Source organism: Myotis myotis, unplaced genomic scaffold (genome assembly GCF_014108235.1).
Source record: "Myotis myotis isolate mMyoMyo1 unplaced genomic scaffold, mMyoMyo1.p scaffold_m19_p_4, whole genome shotgun sequence".
NCBI lineage: Eukaryota > Metazoa > Chordata > Mammalia > Chiroptera > Vespertilionidae > Myotis > Myotis myotis.
In genome coordinates this window covers 32,461,910-32,488,264 of record NW_023416346.1, presented here as the reverse complement: position 1 = coordinate 32,488,264, position 26,355 = coordinate 32,461,910, and the positions used below count along the sequence as shown (strand labels likewise).

The 26,355-nt window shown below is 46.9% G+C and overlaps 1 protein-coding gene across 8 annotated transcripts in view; it reads left to right on the top strand.

Annotated features, from left to right (window-relative positions):
• BCORL1 (BCL6 corepressor like 1) overlaps positions 1–26,355 on the top strand; it is a 67,194-nt gene that overhangs the window by 13,543 nt on the left and 27,296 nt on the right. For 4 of the 8 annotated variants that reach the window (XM_036304676.1, XM_036304677.1, XM_036304681.1 and 1 more), the window contains 6 exons: positions 7,606–7,735; positions 12,841–12,931; positions 13,215–16,484; positions 21,084–21,249; positions 22,337–22,417; positions 24,217–24,606. In XM_036304676.1, the coding sequence (XP_036160569.1) occupies positions 7,650–7,735; positions 12,841–12,931; positions 13,215–16,484; positions 21,084–21,249; positions 22,337–22,417; positions 24,217–24,606 (4,084 nt within the window). In that variant the 5' untranslated portion in view covers positions 7,606–7,649. Of the gene's footprint in view, positions 1–1,222; positions 2,910–3,236; positions 3,719–7,605; positions 7,736–11,060; positions 12,259–12,840; positions 12,932–13,214; positions 16,485–21,083; positions 21,250–22,336; positions 22,418–24,216; positions 24,607–26,355 lie in introns of those variants that run through there. The other 4 variants (XM_036304678.1, XM_036304675.1, XM_036304682.1 and 1 more) reach the window with 4 other exon arrangements.

Below are 26,355 nucleotides of genomic sequence, written 5' to 3'. Positions count from 1 at the left end.
AGGATCTCAATGCCAATAGTCTCTTGGATCTCCTTGGAGATGTCTTAGAATGCTGTTTTCCCCAAAGTGAGGTAATGGGTGGCCTTTCCTTTGCTTCTGTGAAATTTGAATATGAATGCGTCTGTCTAATGCAGCGGTTCTCAACCTGTGGGTAGCCACCCCTTTGGCAGTCCAACGACCCTTTCACAGGGGTCGCCTAAGACCATCCTGATATCAGATATTTACATTACGATTCGTAACAGTAGCAACATTACAGTTATGAAGTAGCAACGAAAATAATTTTATGGTTGGATCACAACATGAGGAACTATATTTAAAGGGCCAGAAGGTTGAGAACCACTGGTCTAATGGGTGCTTTACCCAGATCTCTGGATTTCTATCCCAGCAATAGGTCCCAAAGTTGGTTTTCTTTACTTATTAGTCATCACTGACCCAACCCTCCTTCTTAAATTGTCTACTGGCCACGCCTGTCCTCTTGAGGACAGATTCAGGGCCAGGCTTCAAGATGAATATTTTCCGGCTCTCATTTTTTAAAGTCATAATTGCTTCCAGGTCACCAGGCAGTGTGAATCAAAGAAGCCTGGGGGAGTATTTCCAGATTTAGTTTAACTGAGATCTTCTTAATCTTTAGTTTCTAATTTACTGTCTTTTTCAAAAATATATATATTTTATTGATTTCAGAGAGGAATGGAGAGGGAGAGAGAGATGACAGAAACATCAACGATGAGAGAGAATCATCGATCAGCTGCCTCCTGCATGCTCCACACTGGGGATCGAGCCTACAACCTGGGTATGTGCCCTGAGCGGGAATCAAACCGTGACCTCCTGGTTCATAGGTTGATACTCAACCACTAAGCTACATAATTTGGGCTCTAATTTACTATCTTGATGGTAGAATCCAATCATGAATAAATGGGCAGGTTTCACATTATGTTGTTCATGATTCTAGGGAATTTGTCCGCTGGGCGCATACTCTATTTGGCCATTTTCAAGGTTAACTTTTTAATTAAAAAAAATCCTCACCTGAGGATATTCTTATTGATTTTAGAGAGAGGAAGAAGGAAGGAAGAAGGGAGGCGAGGGAGGGAGAGAAAGAGAAACATCACTGTGAGACAGAACATTAATTAGTTGCCTTCCCTACGATACAACCTGCAACCTTTTGGTATTTCCGACGACACTCCAGCCAACTGAGCCACACCGGCCAGGGCTCAAGGTTAACTTTTTAAACAGTTTCTACCTTGGTAAAAAGCATTTGTCAGATATAGATGCTCTATTACCTCATTTTGTGTCCTTCTCTTCCTCATATGCATGATGACCATGCTTTGCTTGTAGTCATTGTGAAATCTGCTTGTTTGGGTATCTTCATTTCAAAACAAAACCAAAAAAGTATATCCAATTGTAAAATCTTTTTTGATATTTTAGTGCTGTCCATCCCCTATGACCAACTCCCTTTAACCCTGAGATGGGCTCTAATTTGATGTTCTCTCCCTTTTGATAACATATTCTCTTGAAACTTTTCTAAAATGTCTGTCTTCAGTGCTTCCCCACAGTGTTTCAGTTTGGCCCATGATGGCGAAATATTTTAGGTTCCCCTATTTCATTTTTTTCCCTTTTGGTTGTTATATCCTATGGGCTTCTCTTTTATGCCTTTCACACTTGCCTTTGTCTTCTAGTGGTTTTTTGTTTTTGTTTTTGTTTTTGTTTTTGTTTTTGTTTTCGGAATGTTTTTTGCTTCATTATGGTTTCTCTTCTACCTGCTTGCTCTCAGCTTCGCTGCTATTTTCACCATTTAAAAGTTATTGTTCTCCTATTAGTCCATTTTCTTTTTGGTTTTTCCTGTTTCATAGTTTGGTGGTTATGTCTGGCTACCTACTTGCTGCTGCCTGTTTGTTGGATTCATTCTCTTGGATCTTGTTCGTTCGTTCTACTTATGTGTACATGTGCTTTCTAAATAGAAAAGTTTTATTTATTGGTTTTTTGTTTTTTTCAACCACACTTAACACTTTGGGTTGCTGGAGCAAGTGCTCTCCTTTGTTCTCACTATGAGTTGACTGTGTCTTTTGAGTTTTCCCCCACAAAGTGGGGCTAACTCACTGTGGTCCCACTGCCTTCTAAGTGGTGACCAGCATTTGATTTTGGGGCAATGCAGCTGTTCATTTCTTAACAATTATATGGTTGTGACATCTGGGAAAACCCTTTGAGGTATTTCATATCCTTGTGCCTGTGCTTCCTGGGTCACATGGGGTTACCAGGTCTCTTCCAAGTTCCTTTTAAGAATTTCGCCTTTTGCCTTTGATGTGATGGAGAGAGAGAGAGAGAGAGAGAGAGAGAGAGAGAGAGAGAGAGAGAGAGAGAGAGATTAGAACACACACCACACATGAGTGTAGGTGCTACGAGCAAAAGCATGTGGTATACAAGTGTGTACACCAGCAGAACCTACCAAGTATGGCATATCTGTAAGGTTTTTCCTTTCCTCTCTTGAGAAATAGTGTACAATTGTGCAGTTAGTGATTTGATTGGACATGCTAGTAAAACAAAACCCTAGGCCTACTGGATTAGAAACTCCAGGGCTGGGACCTACAACTCTTGTGTTTTGAACAAGTACCTCAGTGATCCTGACTTGGGAAACATTAATGTCTGTTAGCCATCTTGATTCCTTCCATCTTGTGTGGGCATTGGCGCCATCAATGCCTCTTTAAAAGTTCCCCTTGCTTATTCTCCAGCTCAGGAGGATCCATTCTTTCCTGCCTATGCTTTCTATCCCTCCATGTCCCTCTCCTGCAAAGGCTACTGCTAATTAGCACCAGTGGGCTTCATATAGGAAGGGATGCTGCTCTGACAAAAGCACAGTTCAAGACTGGGAGGCCAAGATTTAAACAGATGTTTCATCTTTGGGAGCTTGTGAAAATGTATGTATCATTTTTTTCGTTAATCCTCATCCAAGGATATTTTTTCCATGATTTAAAAAATGTTTTTATTGATTTTTAGAGAGAGAGGAAGGGAGAGAGAGAGATAGAAACATCAATGAGAGAGGAACATCATTATTGGCTGCCTCCTCCACCCCCCCCCCCACACTGGGTATCAAACCTGCAACCAGGGCATGTGCCCTGACCTGGAATTGAACTGGTGGCCTCCTGGTTCCTAGGTCGACACTCAACCACTGAGCTACACCAGCTGGGCTCCATGATTGTTTGGAGAGAGTGGAAGGGAGGGGAAGAGACAGAGAGAGAGAAGCATTGATGTGAGAGAGACACATTGGTTGGTTGCCTCCCACAAATACCCCAGGGACTCTGGAATGATCCTGCAACCAAAGTATGTGCCTTTGACCAGAATTAAACCCAGGACCCTTTAGTCCGTGGGCCGACTCTGCAATCACTGAGCTAAACTGGCTAGGGCCAGTATCGGTTTTGATCTCTAGGTAGTTATAAAATGAGTATTGTGTGGTAATTATTTTGGTTTTTACTTGGTTTTCTTTCTGTGGTTGTTATTTTGTTTTGGGGGACAGGAGTCTAAAAACTCCTTTATCTAGGTGATGATATTTTTTTATGTTGTTCTGTTTCCAAATGCCAGGATTTCCCCCTCTGATTGCTTGCTGTCCCAGGCCCTAGTTTACTTTTATCTGCTGCCACTAACACTCATAATTCGTGTTGAAATTTATCTTATGGCAAGAACAACCACTTCCATGACTGGAGTCTTCCAATGCTTCATAGTGAGAAAGGTGAAAAAAGTACCTGGTGTATCAGCCAATAGGCTGAGCTGTTGTTTCTTAAACTAGGATATTCCAGGACAGTCTAAGAAACAGTCAAAACTTGATTGACCAGGATGTTCAGGGAATGCAGTCCTGGTGAACTGATGTGAAACAGTCAATCTATTTGTCATACTTCTTGTTGAAATCTTTCTAAAATTATGTGTTAACCCATATAACTGTCTTAGTAATATTAAAGATAATTTTCAGAAAAGGCAAAATCATGAGTCTTGTACAGATATAAAAATGAACACGTGTTAAAGATTTTATTTTACTCATTAATCAACAAGGGAATCAGACAGATGTTATATATGGTTGAATGTAAAAGTCCGGAAAGCATAAATTTTTACGGAGCAGTTCCAAATGGAGGCAAAACTGGTTTTTCCACAGTAGGGAGGGAAGTCAATCCAAACTCTATGGGACAAGACAGAGTTTGCATATCCATCAGTTACCTGCAATTTACAGAGGTACAAAATAGCTTAAAGACAGTGAACCGGGCTAGGATCTGGCAGCTCCGAAAGGGTGTGTGCTATAGACAATTCATAGGGTTTTCATTGAAGTACAACAGTTTTTTTCTGTAGTAAGATACATGGTGGATACTTTTTGGGGGGTTGATTTTTCTTCTTATATTTTTTCAGGGTTATCACCTCAATTCTCATCCGAGATTCAGTTCCATATAACATGCATTTACTAATTACTTACTATATGTAAGACATTGCAGGAGGACTAGAGACAAAAAAGGCGGGCAGTATTTCTTTACCTTAAGTAGCTGATTGCCTGGTGGGGGAGACAGACATGCCACTCCTCCAACTAACCACACTGTGGAGGAGAATAAGAATCAGGGCTTCAGTAGAGGTAGGAATGAAATGCTTTGGAACCAGAGAGGGAGGAGTTAACTGACCAGGGGCTAGGGCTGGGGAGATGACATGATGACATTTAAGCTAGGCTTGAGGGTGACAAGGAGGAAGAGGGTGTACAGGAGAGACCATTTCAGGGTGAGGAAACAGCAAAGTCCTGAAATTGCATGGCCTGTTCAGGGAAGGCTTAGGATGACAAGGACAGCAGGGGAATAGCAGGACGTGGCAGAGAAGACAGAGATTTGAGGCTAGGTCGTGGAGGGCCCTGAATGCGGTGCTGAGAAACACAGGCTTGATTCGGAAGACAGAGGAAAGCTACTGAAAGCTTTTGAGGAGGGAGGGGATGATGGGATCGAACTGGTGCTTTAGAAGATGAATTGATTGTAGAATCAGGAGATTGGAGACAGAGGGACGAGTTGAGAGGCTATTGTAATATTCTGGGTGAAAGATGATGAAGACCTGCATCAAGTTAGTGGCCAGAGGGTAGGAGAGGATGGAGATGGCATGATTTAGGCTTGGCTGCTGATTGGATGTGGGCAATGGGAGAGAGAAGGAGTTGGATATGAGGAAGGTGCTGAAATTTCCAGGCTAGGAGATAGTGGTGCTATTGACTAAGAGAGAAAACACGCTGGGCGTGGGGGTGGGGTGGGGAGCAGGTTTATGGGAACAGATAATGATTTCAGTTTGAGATACATTGAGTTTGAGGGGCTCTGTGGACATCCAATTAACAGCAAGTTGTTGGCAGCTGGAAATTCTGGTCTGGGTCTAAGAAGAGAGGTCAGGGCTACAGGTAGAGATCTGGTTGAGTTGAAACTGTGGGAGCTCATGAGCAGAGAGACAAGAAGGGGCGGGGCTGACACACACATACACACTGAGGGAGAGAGGTGGGGGTAGTGGAGAGCCAGCAGGAGCCAGACAGACTAGAGGAGGATAAGAGAGGAAGACTGAAGGCTGAGGTGTGAGGAAGGCGAGTGGGGGCGGGGGTGAAGGAAGAAGGAGGGGGAGTGGGAGGAGAGAGTGGAGCCTGAGGGAAAAAGAGGAAAGTGAGATAAAGGAGGGAAAGGACTCGCGGCTAGAGAGGCAGGAAAGGAGAGAAAGTTGGAGGAAGAAGGGACTGTGCCAGAGAGACATAGGAAATAGGGAGAAGCGAAGTGGGAGAGGGGGAGGAGAGAGAGACTGTTGGGAGAATATGAGGGTGAAAGGGAGGTGATGAGGAAGAATAGAGGGAAATAGGAGAGAGATTGAGGGGGGAAGGGAAGGGAAAGAAATGTATGGTGGTAGGAAAAGAAAGAGGGAAGGAGAAGAGATGGGAAAGGGTGGCAGAGGTGAGGAGAGAATGAGCATGATAAGGGCCAGGTTTCTGGGGTGGGTGGAGATAGAGAAGGGCCCTAGAGAAGGCAGCAGGCACAGAGTCAGAACAGCTAGGAGAGGGCCAACTACAGGGAAAGGGGTGAAGGCATCAGTAGCCTATGCTGCAGAGATAGGGAGTTAGGTGAGGACCAAGAAGTGTGCAGCTCTGCTCACCCCTCACTGCATCTTTCCCTTAGCTCACTCCCTGTGTGCCAGACTGGCCTCCTGGCTCTGCCTTGATTTTAGCAGGCAAACTTAAGCCTTAGGATCTCTGCATCAGTTGTTCCCTTTTCCATGGAATGCTCTTCCGCCAGATAGCCACATGGGTCCCTTTGCTTCCTTTAAGATGTTGAAATGTCTTCTTCTCAGCAAGACCTACCCTGATCACCCACTTTCAAGTTGTAGCCCATTCTGCCTCCCACCCCTGACCATCACCATGCCTCTTGGCCTGTGTTATGCCTCCTTATAACACTACAATAAATATAGAATCATTTAATGTGTTTATTGTCAGTTTCCTCCCACTAGAATATAAACACCATGGAGGCGGGGTTTTTGGTTAATTGTTGAATCCCCAGTACCTAGGTCCTAGGACAATGCTGGCACATAGTAGGAGCTCAATAAGTATTTGTTGAATGAACAGTATAATTGTGTTGAATATGAGCAATATCTGAAAATTGTTTAAAGAATTAATTAAACAAATTCCTAATATGACTATGAGTTGCTTCTTTGGAAAGTGGAGAATAGCATAAAATTCTGGTCACTGTAGGTTTCTGTTTAACTGAACCTTGATGAATAAGGCTTTTGGCTAATAAGTCAAGAGTTTAAGTGTCTCAAGATAAGCTTATTGGGTAAATCTCTTTTTTTTTTGATGCCTCATTTTCTCTAGAAGGTGAATTGGCTGTGCAGTGGTTGATAACAGTGAGAGACAGCTGGATATTGGCTGGTGAAGGGGGTGGTATGTCATGGGGGTGACAGACTGAAGGCACAAGGACAGAAATGTGTGGTTCTTGATGGAACATTGTTGTTTGTTTCTTTGCTTATTTGCGATCACAGTACAAGGAGTATTGCATCTGATTTGGAGGGAGCTTTAAAGCAGGTTAGATATATGCATCACATCTGTATAACTCCCAACTTGAAATCAGAATAGAGTATTTTTGAAGAGCTTATAATGAAATCGTGCGCTTCCTCTGGAGAGCTTAAATTGGCTACGTCACTCAAATACTTCAGTACCCATGAATTAGAGTTGACGAGAAAAAGATCCCCAGTAGTCTTTCACTGTTCACATATGGGAACGACCCTCTAATTGTAGTTGGTTAGGCTAAATGTGTGTAGAAAAATATACTGTCATTTCATTTGTCTAAAATAGATTGAATTTCCTCGAACACTCAAGCATATCTGTCTTTATGATAATTTAGAAAATCACTCTAGGTGATTAACAGCATTCTCATCTCCATCCTGAAACCTATGGATTCCTGAAAAGCTGGTGCTCCCTCATCCCCATTTGGACCTTAATTTCCCATGGTAGGCTGGCTTATGAGAGAGATGGCTTTAACATCTGGGTGCTATAATTACCTTTATTTAAGTGTTTCCTTGTTAAAGGTGGTTAAGCAGGTGGTTACAAGTTTTGATTTTTGGGGAATTCTTTTTCCTCAGGGGAAGTGGCCACAGCAGGTCCTATCTGGTGGTGAGTGGCTGTCATGATCTCTACAGCACCGCTCTACAGCGGCGTACACAACTGGACCAGTTCTGACCGGATTCGCATGTGCGGTATCAACGAGGAGAGGTGAGGAGGCTGGGAAGGTGGCTGTTGCCGGCTTCCAGTGAGTGGTGCCTACTCACCAGGGGGTTAGCCACAGCAGGGCCTGGGGAGGGACCCTGGGGATGTGGCTGGTAGTCATTTCTAATTTTCCTGAGATAGGACGGGGCTGGGATGTGTGAGTGGCCTGCTCTGCCTTGCCATCTCTGTTCAGATGAAGGTGAGGAGGCCAACAGATGACTTCATCAACCAATATTTGTCTACATATTAAGAGCTGTCATGCCCTAGCTGGTTTGGCTCAGTGGATAGATTGTCAGCCTGCGGACTGAAGGGTCCCAGGTTTGATTCCGGTCAAGGGCACATGCCTGGGTTGTGGGCTCTATCCCCAGTAGCAGGTGTGCAGGAGGCCGCTGATCAGTGATTTTCTCATCATTGATGTTTCTCTCCCTCTCCCTTCCTCTCTAAAATCAGTAAAAAATATTTTTTTTAAAAAAGAACTGTCAGATGGTAGAAAAAGGGGAAGCTCAGGCAATTGCAGGTTTTATTTGCTGCATCCACGTTTGGTGCTCAGGATATGCATACGACATTTTTGACCCTTGATGTAAGCCTGGAAGAAAGGCAGTTCTATCATTGAGCTTTATACTGGGTACTGTTAGTGAGTGTTCTGGTAACCAGTGCTTTCCTGCCTCACGAGATTAATGACGATTCACAGTAAGATCCTTGTCTACATAAGAGAGATCAAACTGCTTAATGTAGTTTTCATATGAAATTGAGATTTGGTGGTGCCTACTCCATCTGGGTGTGTGTTCAGTTTTCTGCACACCAGAATATTTCATTGACCAACCTCTATGTCATTTTCTGATCATGCCCCATATGAAGAACACCCAAAGTGGCCTTTAGATTCTATATTTGACTTTCATAATTCTTGGCCAGAGCTGTTTGTGATGGTTACAATGCCTCTCCCATTTTTAGAGAAGGCATGGCTCTCCCATGCTTGCTGGTATTTAGCCGTTGTTTCAATCCATTGCCTGTTCACATTTGGTCAATCACCTAAAACATAGAACGATGTGGCTTTTCCTAAAATTTAAGATCTGGCATTTTCCTTGGATAAATCTTAGAAGAGTGTGGATGGGTATGTGTATATATGGGGGAGTGTTGGCAGTTTTGAAGGGAAAAGAAATAGACATCTTTGTGTGGATCTACTTTCTTTTTCTGTTGTTAACTGGAGAAGTGTGTACTTGTCTGAGGTTCAGGTTAGGAGACTAGACCTTTTTTATATTTTTAAAAAGCCATCAGCACCTGACAGCTTAATGTTCTTTATATTGGGGAGCAAATTAGAGATGGACTTAAAAGGAATTTAATTTTAGAATATGAAAGTCAAGACCAAGGAAAATGAGACAAAATTCTTCTCATATGTGCATGAGAAAGGTATTTTCCTTTGCATATGAGGTATGGCCATAGATAATTATTACGGGGTGGTCGGGGGAAGGCAGGGTAGTGCTATTGATTTGTGTTAAGTATTCATTGGCAACTAGTTGTAAGTGGTTGATACTTTGATGCAGACATCTGGACTAGAGCCTTCAAAAATATCAATGTATAAGTTACTTTCCTTCACTGTCCAGTCTAAATGCCTTCTGAGAAGGAGCAGGGAGTGGGCCTCAGACCTGATTTTCCCTCTTTATGGACCTTTCTTGGGATGTTAAATTACCAAAATATGCCTAGTAGTTAAGAAGACCTTTTAAGCGTTGTCATTTCTGATCTTGTCTACCCTTTATTGTCACTTCCCACTGCAGTGTAGGCCATGCTACAGCTGATTTCCAAAATGTGATCTCACCATATTTAAAAGCCATTTCTTCAGCCCTTTACAACTTATGGAACTTAGACATTTTGAGTGTAACACTGCACCTGTGGCTTAACTTTTTATTTTAATATGTATTTTTATTGATTTCAGAGAGAAAGGGAGAGGGAGAGAGAGAGATAGAAACATCAATAATGAGAATCATTGATTGGCTGCCTCCTGCACGCCCCACATTGGAGATCAAGCCCGCAACCCGGGCATGTGCCCTGACTGGGAATCAAACCGTGACTTCCTGAACCACAGTTGGCTGGACTGTGGCTTAACTTTTAAAGTTATGTTTGGAAGCCTGTCCAGCTTCATCAGATACAGTGATGGCTTCAGGGACAGTGGGCAGGGGCTTTCTCCTGGCCCCAGGTGGGTGACTCTAGTAAAACCTCCAGCTAAAGCTCTCTGCTTGCTTGCTTCCTTTTTGTACCCATTCATTCCTGCATTCAACAAACATTTATTAAACCCATTGAGAGCAAACCAGTCATCACGAGATATAAGTGGTGAGTGCTATAGAGAGACAGATACAGGTTCTGTGGGAGTCTAGGTGCAAGATTGACAAACATCCTCGGGGAATAAAGGAAGAGAAGGTTTCCCAGAGGCAGTGACATTGGAGTTGGGGCTTGAGGGATGAGTAGGAGTTTGAGGTGAGGGTTGGCCTTTCCCATATGGCATGTTTGGGGAAGACCCTGTGGGGAATGAAGGTGGTCTTGGGATGTGGTGGGACTGAAGCAGGGAAAGTCTGCAGGAGCTGGGAGGGTAGGAGCCTGGTGTGTGTCATGTAGTCAAGGAACTATAAAAGGCCTGGTCTGACAGGAGTGCTAGCCCTTAATAATTAGGAAAACGGCCTGGAAAGGTTGTGGCCAGTTCTGGTTTAAGTTCAACACAGCCTTGAGTGTAACAGCCCAGGGTCATCTCTGTTGGGAAGAAATTGTGGGATTGATTTTCAGTCCTGATTGAAGCCTGCTTTGACCCCTGCTCCCTCCTCCTGGTCACCTGAACCCTCCTAACCTTGCCTTGTTGACCGAGCTTTCCGAGTTTACCCTTCCCCTGCAAGCTATTCCTGTCCCAGGTTCTCTCAATGGAGCAATTTAATGTTTGCTTAGCTTTGCACACCCCTCTTCTCAGAGGATTTGAAATGTGGCCTCACGACATTTTCCCAGAGCCTCGGGGGCTGGCACTCAGGCATGGGATGGCTGGAGTAGCCAGGACTGCTGCTCCTGCTGCCACTGCTGCTGCCACTTCCAGTGTCTCTGGGCTGGCAGGTGGCTCTGCACTCCCTGGTGGAGGGCAGGGTTTCTGCTTTCAAGATGATTTTATGCCAGGTGGGAGCTGAGCGGGGGGTGGGGGGGTGGGGGGGTGTCGAGTACGTAGCCAGCTCCCCTTTGCATGGTCAGGAGGGGAAATAATGTAGATAAATAGCATTTTTCCTCTGCAGTCCTTCATGTGGAGTTGGTGAACAGGGGGCACTTCTGCTTAGTTTTCCTGGTCACACTCCCCCCACCCCCAAGCATCCTTGGCAAATCTATTTGGGACACGCTTCTCCTCCCATCCCAAGGCTGGGGGATAAGTCTTGCTTTTCTGGTCTCTCGTGAGTTGATGTCAAAGTATGTTTTTCCTTTTCCTCAGGCCCCCTTTTGCCCCATCAATGCGAGACCCCCGACTGCATCTCTAGCCCTTGCTTCTCCTTACTATCATTTCTGTTTGTCGCCAACAGTCATTGCCAGCAATGGAACCCTCTCACTTCTACCAGCTAAGCTGTCTTTTAAAGGGAACAGTCCACCCCTGCTCCCCATTGCCACCTCTGGGGTCCTGAAAAGATGGGGAGAGGCCTGTAGTGAACCCCTTGCCTTGCCTTTTTGCTTCTCTTTCCCCAGGTATAAGTTTGGAGTCCTTCAGTGGTGCCCTGTTCCAGTGAAAGGGAGGAAGTTAGCCTGGCCCTCCCCATTCTCATGGGCTTGCCTGCAGGTGCCCAGACTGCCCTTTGGCTAGGGTGGTGGTACGGCGGGCACTAGCTACTTTGGGAGCTCAGAGTGAGGGCTCTGAAGAAGGGATCCAAAAACCCAGGCAATCTACCTCCCCAGTGGCACACAGGGCATTCCAATCTTTTGCTCCGTAGGAACCACGGTGGGCACTTCTGCTGGAGCTTTATTCTTGCATCCAAACTCCCCTCGCACCGTGGCTCCTGCCCCATTGTCTGTTCCCTAGGGCAGGCAGTGGTACGCTCTTGCTGTGGTCAAACCACCAAACTTCCAATGGGTTTTCTCTCTTTAACTTCACCCTCCTAGTCTGAACTTAACTTCCTTTTTATTTTTTAAAGTCAGGATGTACCATGTTCTAAGGTTCTTATCCGAAATGTAGAGAAGATTTTTGAGCAGGTGGGACGATACAGTTAAGTTTTCCTCCTTTGGGACCCAGATCTCTGGCCTTGAGCCCTTCTCCCTGTGATCTACCAATTTGAATTTGGAGTCTGTGGCTTTAAAGGCCTTGCTTGGGATGGGAGAGAATGCAGTAGTGCTGGGAGATCAAGGAGAGAATGGAGAGTTGGCAGGGGGTGGGACACAGGCAGGGGAGAAAAGCAGGAGGAAGGGGCTGGCTGGAGCTTGGTGCTACTCTACAAGGTGGGAAGAGGTACCCTGGAGGGAAAGAAGTTGTACCCTTGAAATGCTCTTCAGCACCCAGTGACCTCCAATCAGTATCATTACATGTACGTACTAATAAGCATGGATCTGCTCTAGGCAAGCCCATCGGGTGACTGGGTGATGAGTCATATTTAGAACATGAAACAGTGGAGGTGGTTATTTGTTTTAGGAAAGGATTACCCTTATGGTACCTGCAGCCCGCTTCCTTTATAAACTTAAAATAAGATTGCATTTAAGAGAAAAGCCCAGTTTGCATGCCTTTTGATATCTTCTGTAACTCACCTCTCCCCTTTTTGGCAATGCCCAGTAACTCACTTTGATGGGTAAGCGCTGGAGACAAGGCAAAGGTGCTGGGGTGTCTTTCACACTCTTGATGAGAGCCCTAGAAAACAGGATACACGACCCCCAAGAGGGGAATCTATAGATAGCAGACGGGGCTCCTTTGCAAGAATTTGCAAAGCTGGGTGTGGAGGTTCTCGTTTATAACCTGGACCCTCCAATTCCTTGTGATTTCCCCCAAGCCAGCAAGGGAAACAAGGCAGGAAGGTTTATGGGAACCCAGGCAGGTAGGGGGCATTCTGGGGAAGATGGCCGGAGTCCAAACACTAGGCCTCATGTTCCTTCTCTGGTTGTGTCTCCCATGATAGAAGAGCACCTATTTCTGATGAGGAGTCCACGACAGGTGACTGCCAGCACTTTGGATCTCAGGAGTTTTGTGTCAGCAGCAGTTTTTCCAAGGTAAGGGGCCATGTGGAGCCACATGCCACCCGCCAAAGGGTGGAGCTAAATTGCCCGGGCAATGTGCCCAGCCTGTCATCCTCAGAAGAGGGACAGGAAGGGGCAGGGTATTTCCCAGGAGTTGCTGTATGTGAGACAGAAATTGGCCAGCTGCTCTTTGCTTCTGCCGAGACCCGGTTGGTCAAGTTGCAAAGAGGACCAGCCATCGCCTCACCCAGGCCTTGAGATACTTGAGCCCTCCACAGAGAACTACTAAGATGGGCACGTTGCTCTGTCGTTGCAGGTGGAGCTCACAGCAGTTGGAAGTGGCAGCAATGCCCGGGGGGCAGATGCAGATGGCAGTGCAACAGAAAAACTTGGGCACAAGTCAGAAGACAAGCCCAACAGCCCCCAGCCAAAAATGGACTATGCTGGGAATGTGGCAGAGGCCGAGGGCCTTTTGGTTCCCCTGAGTGGCCCGGAAGACGGGCTCAAGCTTCCCCCTACTGACAGCACCGAGGCCGGCAGCAGCAGGCCTGACTGCTCCTGGACTCCCCTCAGCACGCAAATGAGCAAACAGGTGGACTGCTCGCCCGCTGGGGTAAAGGCTTTGGACTCTCGGCATGGTGTTGGGGAGAAAAATACTTTCATTTTGGCAACTCTGGGAACTGGAGTGCCCATGGAGGGAACCCTGCCTCTGGTTACCACTAATTTCAGTCCGCTGCCAGCACCCATCTGCCCCCCTGCTCCCAGTTCTGCCTCCGTCCCCCCGTCTGTCCCTGATCCATTCCAGGTTCCTCTCTCTGTCCCCGCCCCAATGCCCCATTCAGGGCTAGTTCCTGTCCAGGTTGCCACTTCAGTTGCGGCTCCTTCCCCTCCCTTAGCACCAGTCCCTGCCCTGGCTCAGGCGCCACCATCAGTGCCCACACTCATCTCTGATTCGAACACCCTCTCAGTTTCAGCCTCAGTCTTGGTGCCTGTGCCGGCTTCTGCTCCCCCTTCAGGCCCTGTTTCCCTGCCGGCTCCAGCCCCTTCCCCCATGTCAGTCTCAGTTTCAGCTCCTTCCTTGACCTTGATCCAGGCTCCTGTGCCCCCTTCTGCTCCGACCCTGGTCCTTGCGCCTGTCCCCACTCCAGTTCTGGCTCCCATGCCGGCATCCACACCTCCAGCAGCTCCTGGCCCTCCATCAGTGCCCATGGCCACTCCAACCCCATCCTCCGGCCCGCCTTCCACCCCCACCCTCATCCCTGCCTTTGCTCCTACACCGGTGCCTGCACCCACCCCAGCCCCAATCTTTACTCCAGCCCCCACGCCCATGCCGGCTGCCACACCAACTGCCATCCCCACGTCTGCACCCATCCCGGCCTCCTTTAGTTTGAGTCGAGTGTGTTTTCCTGCAGCTCAGGCACCAGCTATGCAAAAAGTCCCTCTGTCCTTTCAGACAGGGACAGTACTGACACCGAGCCAGCCGCTGGTATATATCCCACCTCCGAGCTGTGGGCAGCCACTCAGTGTGGCCACACTGCCAACCACTCTGGGGGTCTCCTCCACTCTTACACTCCCTGTCCTGCCGTCCTACCTACAGGACAGGTGTATCCCTGGCGTGCTGGCCTCCCCAGAGCTACGGTCTTACCCATATGCATTTTCTGTAGCCCGGCCTCTGACTTCAGATTCCAAGGTGGTCTCTCTGGAGGTGAACAGGCTTCCGTGTGCTTCCCCATCCAGCAGCACCAGCACCCAGCCTGCGCCTGATGGGGTCCCCGGGCCTTTGGCAGATACTTCCCTCTCCACTGCTTCTGCCAAGGTGCTTCCAACGCCACAGCCTTTGCTGCCAGCCCCCAGTGTGAGCTCAGCCCCACCGCAACCCGCCAAGATGACAGGTGGCACCGAGCAGCAAACAGAAGGGACTTCCGTTACCTTCTCTCCCCTCAAGTCACCTCCACAGCTGGAGCGAGAGATGGCCTCTCCATCTGAGTGCAGTGAGATGCCCCTCGACCTCTCCTCTAAGTCCAACCGCCAGAAGCTTCCATTGCCGAACCAACGCAAGACACCCCCCATGCCCGTGTTGACCCCTGTGCACACCAGCAGCAAGGCCCTCCTCTCCACGGTCCTCTCTAGGTCTCAGCGTACAACCCAGGCTGCAGGCAGCAATGTCACCTCATGCCTGGGCTCCACTGCCTCACCCTTCGTCATCTTTCCTGAGATAGTGAGGAATGGGGACCCAAGCACCTGGGTGAAGAACTCAACTGCGCTGATCAGCACCATTCCTGGCACCTACGTGGGAGTGGCCAACCCAGTGCCTGCTTCCCTGCTGCTGAACAAAGAGCCCAACCTGGGCCTCAACCGAGACCCCCGCCATCTCCCCAAGCAGGAGCCCATCTCCATCATTGATCAAGGTGAGCCTAAGAGCACTGGTGCCTCCTGTGGCAAGAAGGGAAGCCAGGCTGGGACTGAGGGACAGCCAAGCACAGTCAAACGTTACACCCCAGCCCGCATTGCCCCAGGGCTGCCGGGCTGCCAAAGCAAGGAGCTCTCTCTATGGAAGCCCACGGGGCCAGCAAATATTTACCCGCGGTGTTCAGTCAACGGGAAGCCCACCAGCACCCAGGTCCTGCCTGTTGGTTGGTCACCATACCATCAAACATCTCTGCTTTCCATTGGCATTTCCAGTGCCGGGCAGCTGACCCCCAGTCAGGGGGTGCCCATCAGGCCCACCAGCGTTGTTTCTGAGTTCTCTGGTGTGTCATCTGTTGGCCCCAGTGAAGCTGTGCACGGACTTCCTGAGGGGCAGCCACGGCCTGGTGGCCCCTTTGCTCCAGAGCAGGACACTGGCACAAAGAACAAAACTTGCCGGATCGCTGCCAAGCCTTATGAAGAACAAGTCAACCCTGTCCTTCTGACTCTCAGCCCTCAGACAGGGACTCTAGCACTGTCTGTTCAGCCTAGCAGTGGGGACATAAGAGTGAGTCAGGGGCCAGAGGAATCAGAGAGCCACCTCTGCTCTGATGGCACTCCTAAGACAGAAGGCCCCCAGGGGGCTTGTGGCCTGAAGCTGACAGGAGACACAAAACCTAAGAACCAAGTGCTGGCCACCTACATGTCTCATGAGCTGGTCCTGGCCACCCCCCAGAACCTGCGCAAGATGCCTGAGCTGCCTTTGCTACCTCATGACAGCCGCCCCAAGGAACTCATCTTGGACGTGGTCCCAAGTGGCAAGAGGGGCTCCAGCACAGAGCTTTCACAGCTTGGAAGCCAGGTGGACCTGGGGCGGGTGAAAATGGAGAAGGTGGACGGTGATGTGGTCTTCAATTTAGCCACCTGCTTCCGGGCTGATGGCCTCCCAGCAGCTCCCCAGAGGGGTCAAGTCGAAGTTCGGAGTAAGGCCGCACAGACTCGAGTGAAACAGGAAAGCGTAGGGGTCTTTGCTTGCAAGAACAAGTGGCAGCCAGACTCAGTGGTGACCGATGGGGTGACTGAATCTCTGCCGTCTAAGAAAATAAAATGTGGCAAAGAGAAGGATGGTGAGGAGCAGCTGCCACAGGCAAAGGTCATAGCCCGTTCTCATGGACCCAAGGTGAGTATTGAACTGAGGTTGAGGGTTGAGGGCAGGGCTGAGAAACCAGTGGCCTGCTTTGTCCTGCAGGTGTCAACCTTGTTTAACCGTGGCAGGATTCTTGAGTAGCTCTGTGACCTGAACTGATTGGAAGGCTTGTATAGAGTGAATAATCTGCTGTCCCCTTTCTAAGTCACATTCTCCATATATGGTGTTCTAGCATGGGGAGGGGCTATATTTGTAGGATGTGGGAAATGATTTGGTCCCTGAGGTGAGGGAAGCCATTGTCCCAGATGAGGTTGGAAAGTGGAAGAAGGTATTGGTGAGGGAAATCAATAACAGGCCCTTCCCAGCAAAACCATTCTTCCTTTTCCTTTTCCACGATGACCTCTGGCCTTGAGAACTTGGAGCCCAGGGAGGGAAGGGGCCTTTGACAAGGTTGTTGTCTCAACCACTGGGGAGCCTGCTCAGGATTTGCTTGGAGTTTAGTGGGGCTAGAGCCAATTTGGCTTCTGGGCTCATCCACCAGTTTTCTACCCCCTCCCAATGCTTAGGGTGGCAGCATTGGGGCTCTGCCCATTGAAAATTTGGTGTGCAAGGCAGATGGGCACCTGGGCCGGGATTGTTTTTTAAAATAAATAAATAAATATATTTATTATTGATTTCAGAGAGGAAGGTAGAGGGGAAGTTATGTTAACAAGCGTTCAAATTGGATGTTGATATACATCGATGAATAGATTTGCAGCCAGAGCACCATGAATTTGTTTTGGCAGGAGTTTTTAGTGTTTTTTGGACTATAGAGTGCTTTGAGAAGTGATGAGAGCTATAGAGCCTGTCCCCAGAAACATGACTTCAGAATTTTGACAATAATTTCAAGGGGTCCATGGACCCTTCCCAAAACCCACCTATGGACTGCAGGTTAAGAATCCTGGGGATAGAATTTGGTTGAGTTTTACTCAGTGACCTTACAACCACCTCTGTATGGCAGAGATATTCCAAGTAGGAACATAGGACATGACATAGTAGAGCATAAGTAGTAGAGCATTTGCTCAGGTAATTGTGATCTGCCCTTGAGGGTAATAATAATAATAATAATAATAATAATAATATAGTTGTTACCATTTGTTGAACTCCTATATACTACAAGCTTCCTATATATGTTATCTAACTTAATCTTTAAAATAACCCAAGGAGGTAAACACTACACTCATTTTATAGATAAGAAAATAAAGGAAACAAACTGAGTGGGTATGTTATCCGAAGTTACACAGCTACTAAATAGCAGAGCTGGAATTCAAACTCAGTCCTCATTGGCTCCAAAGTTCACATTCATCTCAGCTATACCATAGCATCGTTCACCCTCATGCACTGCTGTTTCACTGACCACTTAGCAAGTGTTTGTTGAACAGCTCCTACATGCCAGTTTCTCCCAAGCAGTGGGAATACATTGTCAGGAGGGAGGTATAGCATTTTGGTGAGTGTGCTCTCTGGAGCCAGGCACAGTGCCTGAGTTTGAATCTTGGCCCTACTTATCTGAGTGATGTCAGTCAAGTTACTTAATCTCTCTGGCTCTCAGTTTTCTCATCTATACAATGAGACCATGATAGTGCTTACTCTAAAAAAAATAATAGTGCCTACTCATAGGGCTGTGTAAAGATGAAAGGAATGATGATGTGAAATGTCCAGAAGAGGCAGGTCAGTAGAGACAAAAAGTAGATCAGTGGTTGCCTCAGGTTGGTGGGGATGGGGATTTGGGGAGTTATGGCTTCATGAGTATCGGGTTTCCATTTGGGGTGATAAAAAAAAGTTCTGGAACTAGATAGTAATGATGGTAACACAACTCTGTGACTGTTAAAAACAATTGAATTGTATGGTGTATCTCAACAAATTATATGTCAACAAAGCTGGTAAAAAAATAGATTAAATGAGGTGATATACTTAAATGCTGAGAACAATGCCTGGCACATAGTAAGTGCTTAGTAAATGGTAGTGGCCGCTGTTATTATTGTTAGTATTGCTAACAAAATAGATGTGCTGTCTGCTCTCATGGAGCTTATATCTTGCAGATGACTCAATGACAGGCTAGGCACTGCCTATTCCTATCTTGGATGGACAGTTCACTGGGCTCACTGACAGATGCAGAGGCCAGAGAGTAAAGTTACAGGATTAGGGACCTTGAGGCAGTGCTTAGCCATGGCCTGTAATGATTTAATAAATGCCCATTTTTTCAGGAGAGCAAATAACTTAGAACTTCCTTTTCTTATATTCCATTTTCCTGAGGGGGAAAAAAAAACACGTTGATAAGCAAACTATGATCAGGAGTTAATTTAAAACAGCCCCTTTCAGGGCACGGCCAAGAATCAGAAGAGTCACCTGTCTCCAACTCCACCTGCCCAGGGCCTTGCAGAATCCTGAAGAGCCTTTTGAATCATCAGAGAAGAATGAGTTCTGCTTCATCTGGCTCTGAGTGTATTTAATTGTCTTCTCATCCCTTGTAAAACTTCTTGGGGAAAACCTTTCAAAACCCTGCTCACTGGAACATTCATCTTACACAGTGGCCCCACCCTCTCAACTCTTTGCCTAAGTTGGAGTACACAATATATTTTCACTCTTAGTGCTGCCCCTGCAGAAGATACAAACCTTCTAGATGTTGTACTTGTTTCTGTCTGTTTTAGTAAGTAAAAGTTAATGATCTGTACTTGAAAGAGCCAACTGAAAAACGATATTCAGAAATAAGTAGGACATGTTCAGATTTACATGCAAGGAACTTTTTTCCTCCCTGACTTAAAATAGTTTTTCTCTGGCCATATCCGAAGGTCAAATTTTAAGCAGCAGTTCCTATCTCCTTTCCTCCTCAATCATTATTTTTTTCTCTTAACACGTTAGATTGGAGGAACTGGCAGATAGCAAAGGGAGGAACTGAACTTAAATATTCAGCCGAATAAGAAGCAGGTGGTGTCCATGGGCTAGTAGGAGTCCCCGGAATTTGATGGGGAATGGCAACTTCCCTGTCCCTGGAGAATTGAGATCCCCATTCCCATGGAAAATGTTCCATCAATAAGATAACTGCCATCCCCTTAGCTGGAGCTAGACCAGTGATGGCGAACCTTTTGAGCTCGACATGTCAGCATTTTGAAAAACCCTGACTTAACTCTGGTGCTGTGTCACATATAGAAATTTTTTGATATTTGCAACCATAGTAAAACAAAGACTTATATTTTTGATATTTATTTTATATATTTAAATGCCATTTAACAAAGAAAAATCAACCAAAAAAATGAGTTCGCGTGTCACCTCTGACACGCGTGTCATAGCTTCGCCATCACTGAGCTAGACAGGGATAACCTTCAGCGGTTCTCAACCTGTGGGTCGCGACCCCTGAAAATACATCCTGCATATCAGATATTTACATTACGATTCATAACAGTAGCAAAATTACAGTTATGAAGTAGCAACGAAAATAATTTTATGGTTGGGGGCCACCACAACATGAGGAACTGTATTAAAGGGTCGCAGCATTAGGAAGGTTGAGAATCTGGTGGCGTATAGGTCTGCTTGGGGGAAACAACTTTCTTCCTAGGGCTTGCTTTCATTGTTAAGACATTTTGCTTATTCTGCATTCCCTGGATACTAGATACTGAAAATCCCTATCCTGTCCTATTTCTTATTTGGTGGAATGAAGAGACCTCGGAGCTTGTGAGAATATGTGACTATTAGGCTGAGAGTGTCCGTACAGTGCCTGTCTGATGCATTGAACAGGAGGTGTGAGTTGGGTTGAGCAAAACAGTTGAGGACACAGGTAGGGAAATAGAAGAATGAGAGCTGATGCAAAAAGGCCCAGTGTGGGAGCCAGAAGCACTGATCCCAGCTGCCACTTTGTCACTGCAAGAGCAAATATGCTATCTTGCCAGATTTGCCTCGTAAGTGGCAGCCCCTGAGTGAGCATATGCTGTGGGTTATGTGTTGCACAGGACAAATCATTTAACTTATTGTCTTGGAACCTCAGTTTCCTTGTCTTTTTAATGGGGATGATTGTAGCTTCCCTCTCAAGCTGGGTTGTTGGGAAGATCAAATAAAATAATAAAGAGGAGAGTATTTTGAAAAGTTGAAAGTGCTGCAGAGTATAAAGTGGCTTTAATAATAATGCCTGGGCCTTTTCCATGCATTTCATAAGTGTGGGGAGATTTGGATTGCTCCTGTGTCATGCTTTTCTACTTGTTTCAGTTGAATCTGTTCTCTGTTATTAATTTGCACGTGAAAATAGATAATTTTTCTTGAGTTGACCCATATAGCGAATCATTTTCAGTTGTTGGTGTCAATACCATTCACAGTGATTTTGCACTGTTTAAAATGACTTTGAGTGTTTATTTAGCATGTGAATTCAGACTCTGTAGATCTGTTTAAAATGATGGGGTATAGATGTCTATGAGGATTACCTAGGGCACAGGATAAAGTTCAGAAAAACCTCTGCAGCCTGCTGTGGAAGGCAGCCAGCAGTCCCTTTCCCTGGCCCCCACCTGGTGTCCATGTGTCAGAATCGGGGCACAGGGCTCAATATTAGGAGAGCTTTCTTAGGAAGGGAAACTGACCTCAGACCTGACCTTCTCTACCTCTCCACAGTGCCGGAAGCCACCTAGTGACTCCCAGGAAGTCACCAAGAAAAGCCCCAAGGGGGCTTCAGATTCAGGAAAAGAGCACAATGGAGTCAGGGTAAAGCACAAGCACCGGAAGCCAACCAAGCCGGAGTCCCAGTCTCCAGGAAAACGAACAGATGGCCAAGAGGAAGGTAGGCCCCTGGGTCCTGGCCCTCTGGGCTGGGCTGGGCTGCAGAGGGATCCTTCTGCAGGCCGGGAGGAGGGGCTCTGAGACTGACCAAAAAGTGAGACTTCCTCACTCTGCAAGGAGGATATAATTGACACCTCTGAAATCAAAGGGAAGAGAGAAGGGAGAAGCGGCTTATTTGCCTCACCCTGGTTGCTAGAATAGAATAAGACATAGTCTGAAGGCCGAAAGAGGTGGTTTTCAGACAGGCAAAAGTCAGTTCTGCAACAGAGTAGGCAACCCATTACCCTGCAATAGGTCCAGGCTCAGAGAAGAAACGAGTTTAATGAGGATTGAGACGAAACAGCAGAATGGGGTTTGTTATACTATTTTCTTTACCTTGGGTGTACTTGAAAACTCCCATGATAAAAAAGCTAAAAATGACCAGTTAGCCAGCTAGAAGGGTTTAGAGAAATTCTAAACCTCTATTATTTAGGGACGCACAAGATGTTTGGGGTGGGGAGGTGTGTACTTAACCCGTATCCTCTGCCACTAATAGCTCCTTGGCGCCCTCATCAGAGAGAGAAGCCCAAGTATTTCTGCCCACAGTAGCCTGTGTTCATGGCCTTGCCCGTCTGACACGACCTGCCTCTTTTCTAGTCTGTTCTTATATAGCAGTTTTTCTCTGTCTGCCGCTTCCTGCTCCCCTCTTCCTGCCTTGCTCAGTCCTCTAAGATTCATTGAGGTTACCCTTCTCTGGGACTTGCTCCAGCTCTGTGAGAACTTTGTGGAGGTGCAGCAGCCGCAGAGTCATACAGGCAGCCTGGCCTTCTCCTTTCTGGCATGCTGGTGAATCTATTCGATGCACTGCCTTTTTTTGGTGTCAGCAGAAATGACCCAACTCCCAGGTTTTCAAAACCACCAGGAAATGCTCCTTCTCGAAAAGAGATACGTAGGTGATAGCAGCCTAACGGGAGCTGATAACTGAAACCAGGGAAAACATACACCCTCCCTTGATTTTCCCACCTGAGCCACTCAGGGGGGGCTTCCCAGTCCTTAGACTCTGACTGTGATATTTCTGCCTTCTGCCCCGAAACCACACATCACTTCAGGTTCCTTGGAGAAGAAAGCAAAGAGCAGTTTCCGTGACTTCATCCCTGTGGTTCTGAGCACCCGGACGCGCAGTCAGTCTGGTGAGTGAGTGCGAGGCTGTGGTCCATCTTGGCACTGCCAAGAGAGAGAGAAATCTAGCCGAGTGATTTTGACATTGGCCCAGTTGGAGATTTGGGAATTTGATTCACTGTGCCAAGGTGCCCAGCTCCTGGTGGAGACAAGAGAGCCTAGGGTGGGGATGGGTGGGGGGATTGCCCAAGTAGTGATGAATATTTACTTAGATTTTCATAACAGGGATTTGACACCTCTTGTTGGCAGCCAATGGTAGAAAACGGAAAGGCCTGTGCCACTTAGGCAAACTGGCTCTACCGCAAGCTTTGGCATCTCATGATTATTGGGGCCAAGCTTGGATACAGACATTTAGCCCTAACCCTAACTCTGGTTCACCCAGATTTTTATGCAAAGTGGATAGATTGGGGAAGCAGGGCCCAGTGTAAGCTCAGTTATCTGACATTCTATTAACTGACACTTCAGCAAATGGAGAGCACAGTGGTAATTGGGACTCATAATGACAGCCTGAAGCCTCACAAAATCCTGAAGTGTCCTTTGAATCATCGAAGAGGGCTTACATTACTACCAGCCCCATTTTCGCGTTAAACACATTATACTGCATTTGATTCTTTAGAAATTGGTGATCCTGTGTGATCTCTATGGTGATTCTGTATTATCCAGAATATTAGATTAACCAGAACACTTTGTTCCCTGACTGATCTGTATAATGGCAAGTTTGCTGGATATTTGCTGTCTTTAAGTGGTGTGACTACTTGAAGCTTTGGTCAAGGGCTGCTCTGTTTGCCTCGAACCATTTCTTTCTTCTGCTTACCTCACTTGGCTTTGGAGATGGTTGAGTTAATAGCCGGGCCTTGGGAGAAAGAGGGTGGTGTCTCAGATCTGCTTCTGAGGGAGATGTCAGATCCTCTGTAGTGCTAAACTGGGCCGATTTAGGATTATACTTTTGTTGTTAGCAGAATTGAAGGAAGGAGTGGGGAGGAAAATGGTCTCTTGGCAAGATGGCAGAAGAGGGTAGGGAAGAAACCATCGTCCTGGGGTGGTGAGGAGAGGAGGGGGAAATGCTTTGCCAGAGGTGTAGAACAGCTGCAGTGGAATAGGGGGAGGTACCGGGGAGAAAGCTCCACCCCTGGACTCTTGCCACTCAATAGGAGGTGGGGTCAACATAAGGGAAGAGGGACTGGCTGAGGAGCATTTGGGCGGGACTAACCCAGGCCAGTGCCACAGGAAAGGAACTCCTTCTTGCTTCGCTTTTCCTGAGACCCTTCTTTTGTGAAGACCCAGATCTGCTTCTTTAGGGTGGCTCTATCAGTGAGATTGGTGGTCACATAGTAAGCAGGGGCGGGGGACCCCATGCCAGTCTGCCCTCCCTCACTCTTTTCTAAATCCTAATTTCCCAAGGGGCAAGGACCTGTGGCCCTCTCCTGCTCCTCAAAAAATGCTTGGCACCTTGTAAGCACTAAATAAGAGTTTGTGGAATAAAATAAAGTGGCAACATGGATGAGGAAGGGTGTGTGGTTTGGATACTCAATAGCTGTGTGATATATTAGACTCTGTAAAGCGCTTATGGGCAAATCATCTCCTTTGAGCCTCCAAACAGTCCTGTAAGATCTTTAAGGCAGAGAACAGTATCCCCGTTTCATAGATGAGGAAACAGAAGTGAAGGAACCTTCCTACAGCATACAGCATAACTGCCAGAGCCTGAACTTGAACCCAGACGTTCAGATTTCTAATGCAGGACACTTGCTTCAACACCATGTTTTGTCCTTTGAAGAGATACCTGACCACCTTCTGTATGTCCTGTCTACAGGAAGCATCTGTAGCTCCTTTGCTGGAATGGCAGACAGTGACATGGGAAGCCAGGAAATCTTCCCCACAGAGGAGGAAGAGGAGGTGACCCCCATCCCTGCTAAGCGTCGGAAGGTGAGAAAGACCCAACGGGACACCCAGTATCGCAGCCACCACGCCCAGGATAAGACTCTGCTGAGCCAGGGCCGCAGGCACCTGTGGAGAGCCCGAGAAATGCCCTGGAGGACAGAGGCTGCCCGGCAAATGTGGGACACCAATGAGGAGGAGGAGGAAGATGAGGAGGAGGGTCTGGTGAAGAGGAAGAAACGGAGACGGCAGAAGAACCGAAAATATCAGACTGGGGAGTACTTGACCGAGCAAGAAGAAGAACAGCGGCGAAAAGGGAGAGCTGGTAAGGCTGGCCAGGGGGTGCTGCCCCAGTGAGCTGCTGTCACCCAAGCCACAATGACTTTAGCTTCTGGGCGCCCTCTGCCTTTTCTATACCTGCCAAAGGCCTCTGCACCCATAGAAACCTGGTGCTATGAGCCTCAGCTGCCAGAGGGGTCATTTTTTAAAAAAATATATATCTTTTTTATTGGTTTCAGAGAGGAAGGGAAAGGGAGAGAGAGATAGAAACAATGATGAGAGAGAACCATCAATCAGCTGCCTCCTGCATGCCGCCCACTGGGGATCAAACCTGCAACTGGGCATGTGCCCTGACCAGGAATTGAACTGTGACCTCTTGGTTCATAGATTTTTGCTCAACCACTGAGCCATGCTGGCCGAGTGAGGGAGTCATTTTTAAAAATATATATTTTTATTGATTTTAGGGGGGAAGGGAGAGGGAGAGAGAGATAGAAACATCAGTGATAAGAGAGAATCATTGATTGGCTGTTTCTTGCATGCCCCCTACTGGGGATCAAGCCTGCAACCTGGGCATGTGCCCTGAGTTGAACCATTATTTCCTGGTGCATAGGTCGATGGTCAACCACTGAACCACACTGGCCGGACCAGAGGGGGTCATTTAACACTAGTCATAGGTTTTGGCTTGGGGTTGAAATTGAATGAGTTTGGACTAATCTACAGGTGAGCTGAGGATACATAGGCCCAAACTCTTCAATTTGTTATAAAAATCTGAATCTATGGTCAAGGCCACAGTGACATCCTGGCATGGTACAACTCAATACCAGGGAATTCTCTGGTTGGCTTGAGGGAGTTGGGTTTTTTGGGAGGCTGGGCTCTCTCACCTAGAATCTTGGGTTCAGGAAGGAGGAAGGCATTAATTGGCTTTTCTGGGATGTCTCCAGCTCCTAAACTAAAATAAAGTACAATGGTTTTCTCAACTCAACAGAATAACTTAAAGTAGAAATAGGCATAACTTTGCTTTCTCCCTTAAATCCCTTAAAGCCACAAAGGCTATTAAGAGGCAGCGTGAAGCCATAGCCATTTGCTCAGTGGTTAGAACATCGGTCCATAGACTGAAAGGTAGTGGGTTTGATTCCGGTCAAGGGCACGTAGCTTGGTTGCAGGTTCAATCCGCAGCCCTCGGCCAGGTGTATGTAAGAAGCAACTAAAAAATGTATTTCTCTCACATTGATGTTTCTCTCTGTCTCTCCCCCTCCCTTCCACTCTCTCTACAAATCAAAAAAAAAAAATATCCTTGGGTGAGGATTAATAAAACAAAACAAGAAAAGAGGCAGGGTGAAGCTTTGAGGTGACCGAGGTGGCATTATTTTGTTGGACCCGAGTTGGACCCAAGGAGAAAAGCAGGTTTTCTTTGGCCATGTCAGATGCTATAATATGTAATCACGAAGGCACAGCCTGTCACCTAGCTAATATCAGTATGTTTCACTAAGTAATGTTCAGGAGCATTCCTATGATGGATTTCTAGATGAGCAAAACACACATCTCTGGGCTCAAAAAAACACCTCTATCTCGCACTCACTCTCTTTCTCTGACCTCTGCCCTTGAAGCAACAATTGGTTGTCTCCTGTGATGTATTCATCCTGAGCTGCTGGCAAATATCTGCAGTTTCCTGATTAGCAAAAACTGAATAACTGCACACTCAGCCGGTAGTAGATATTGGGCTTGTTATAATGCAAAGAAGGCTAAACTTCATTTCCAGCTCTGTTTAAATAGAGACATATATGATACCGATCCC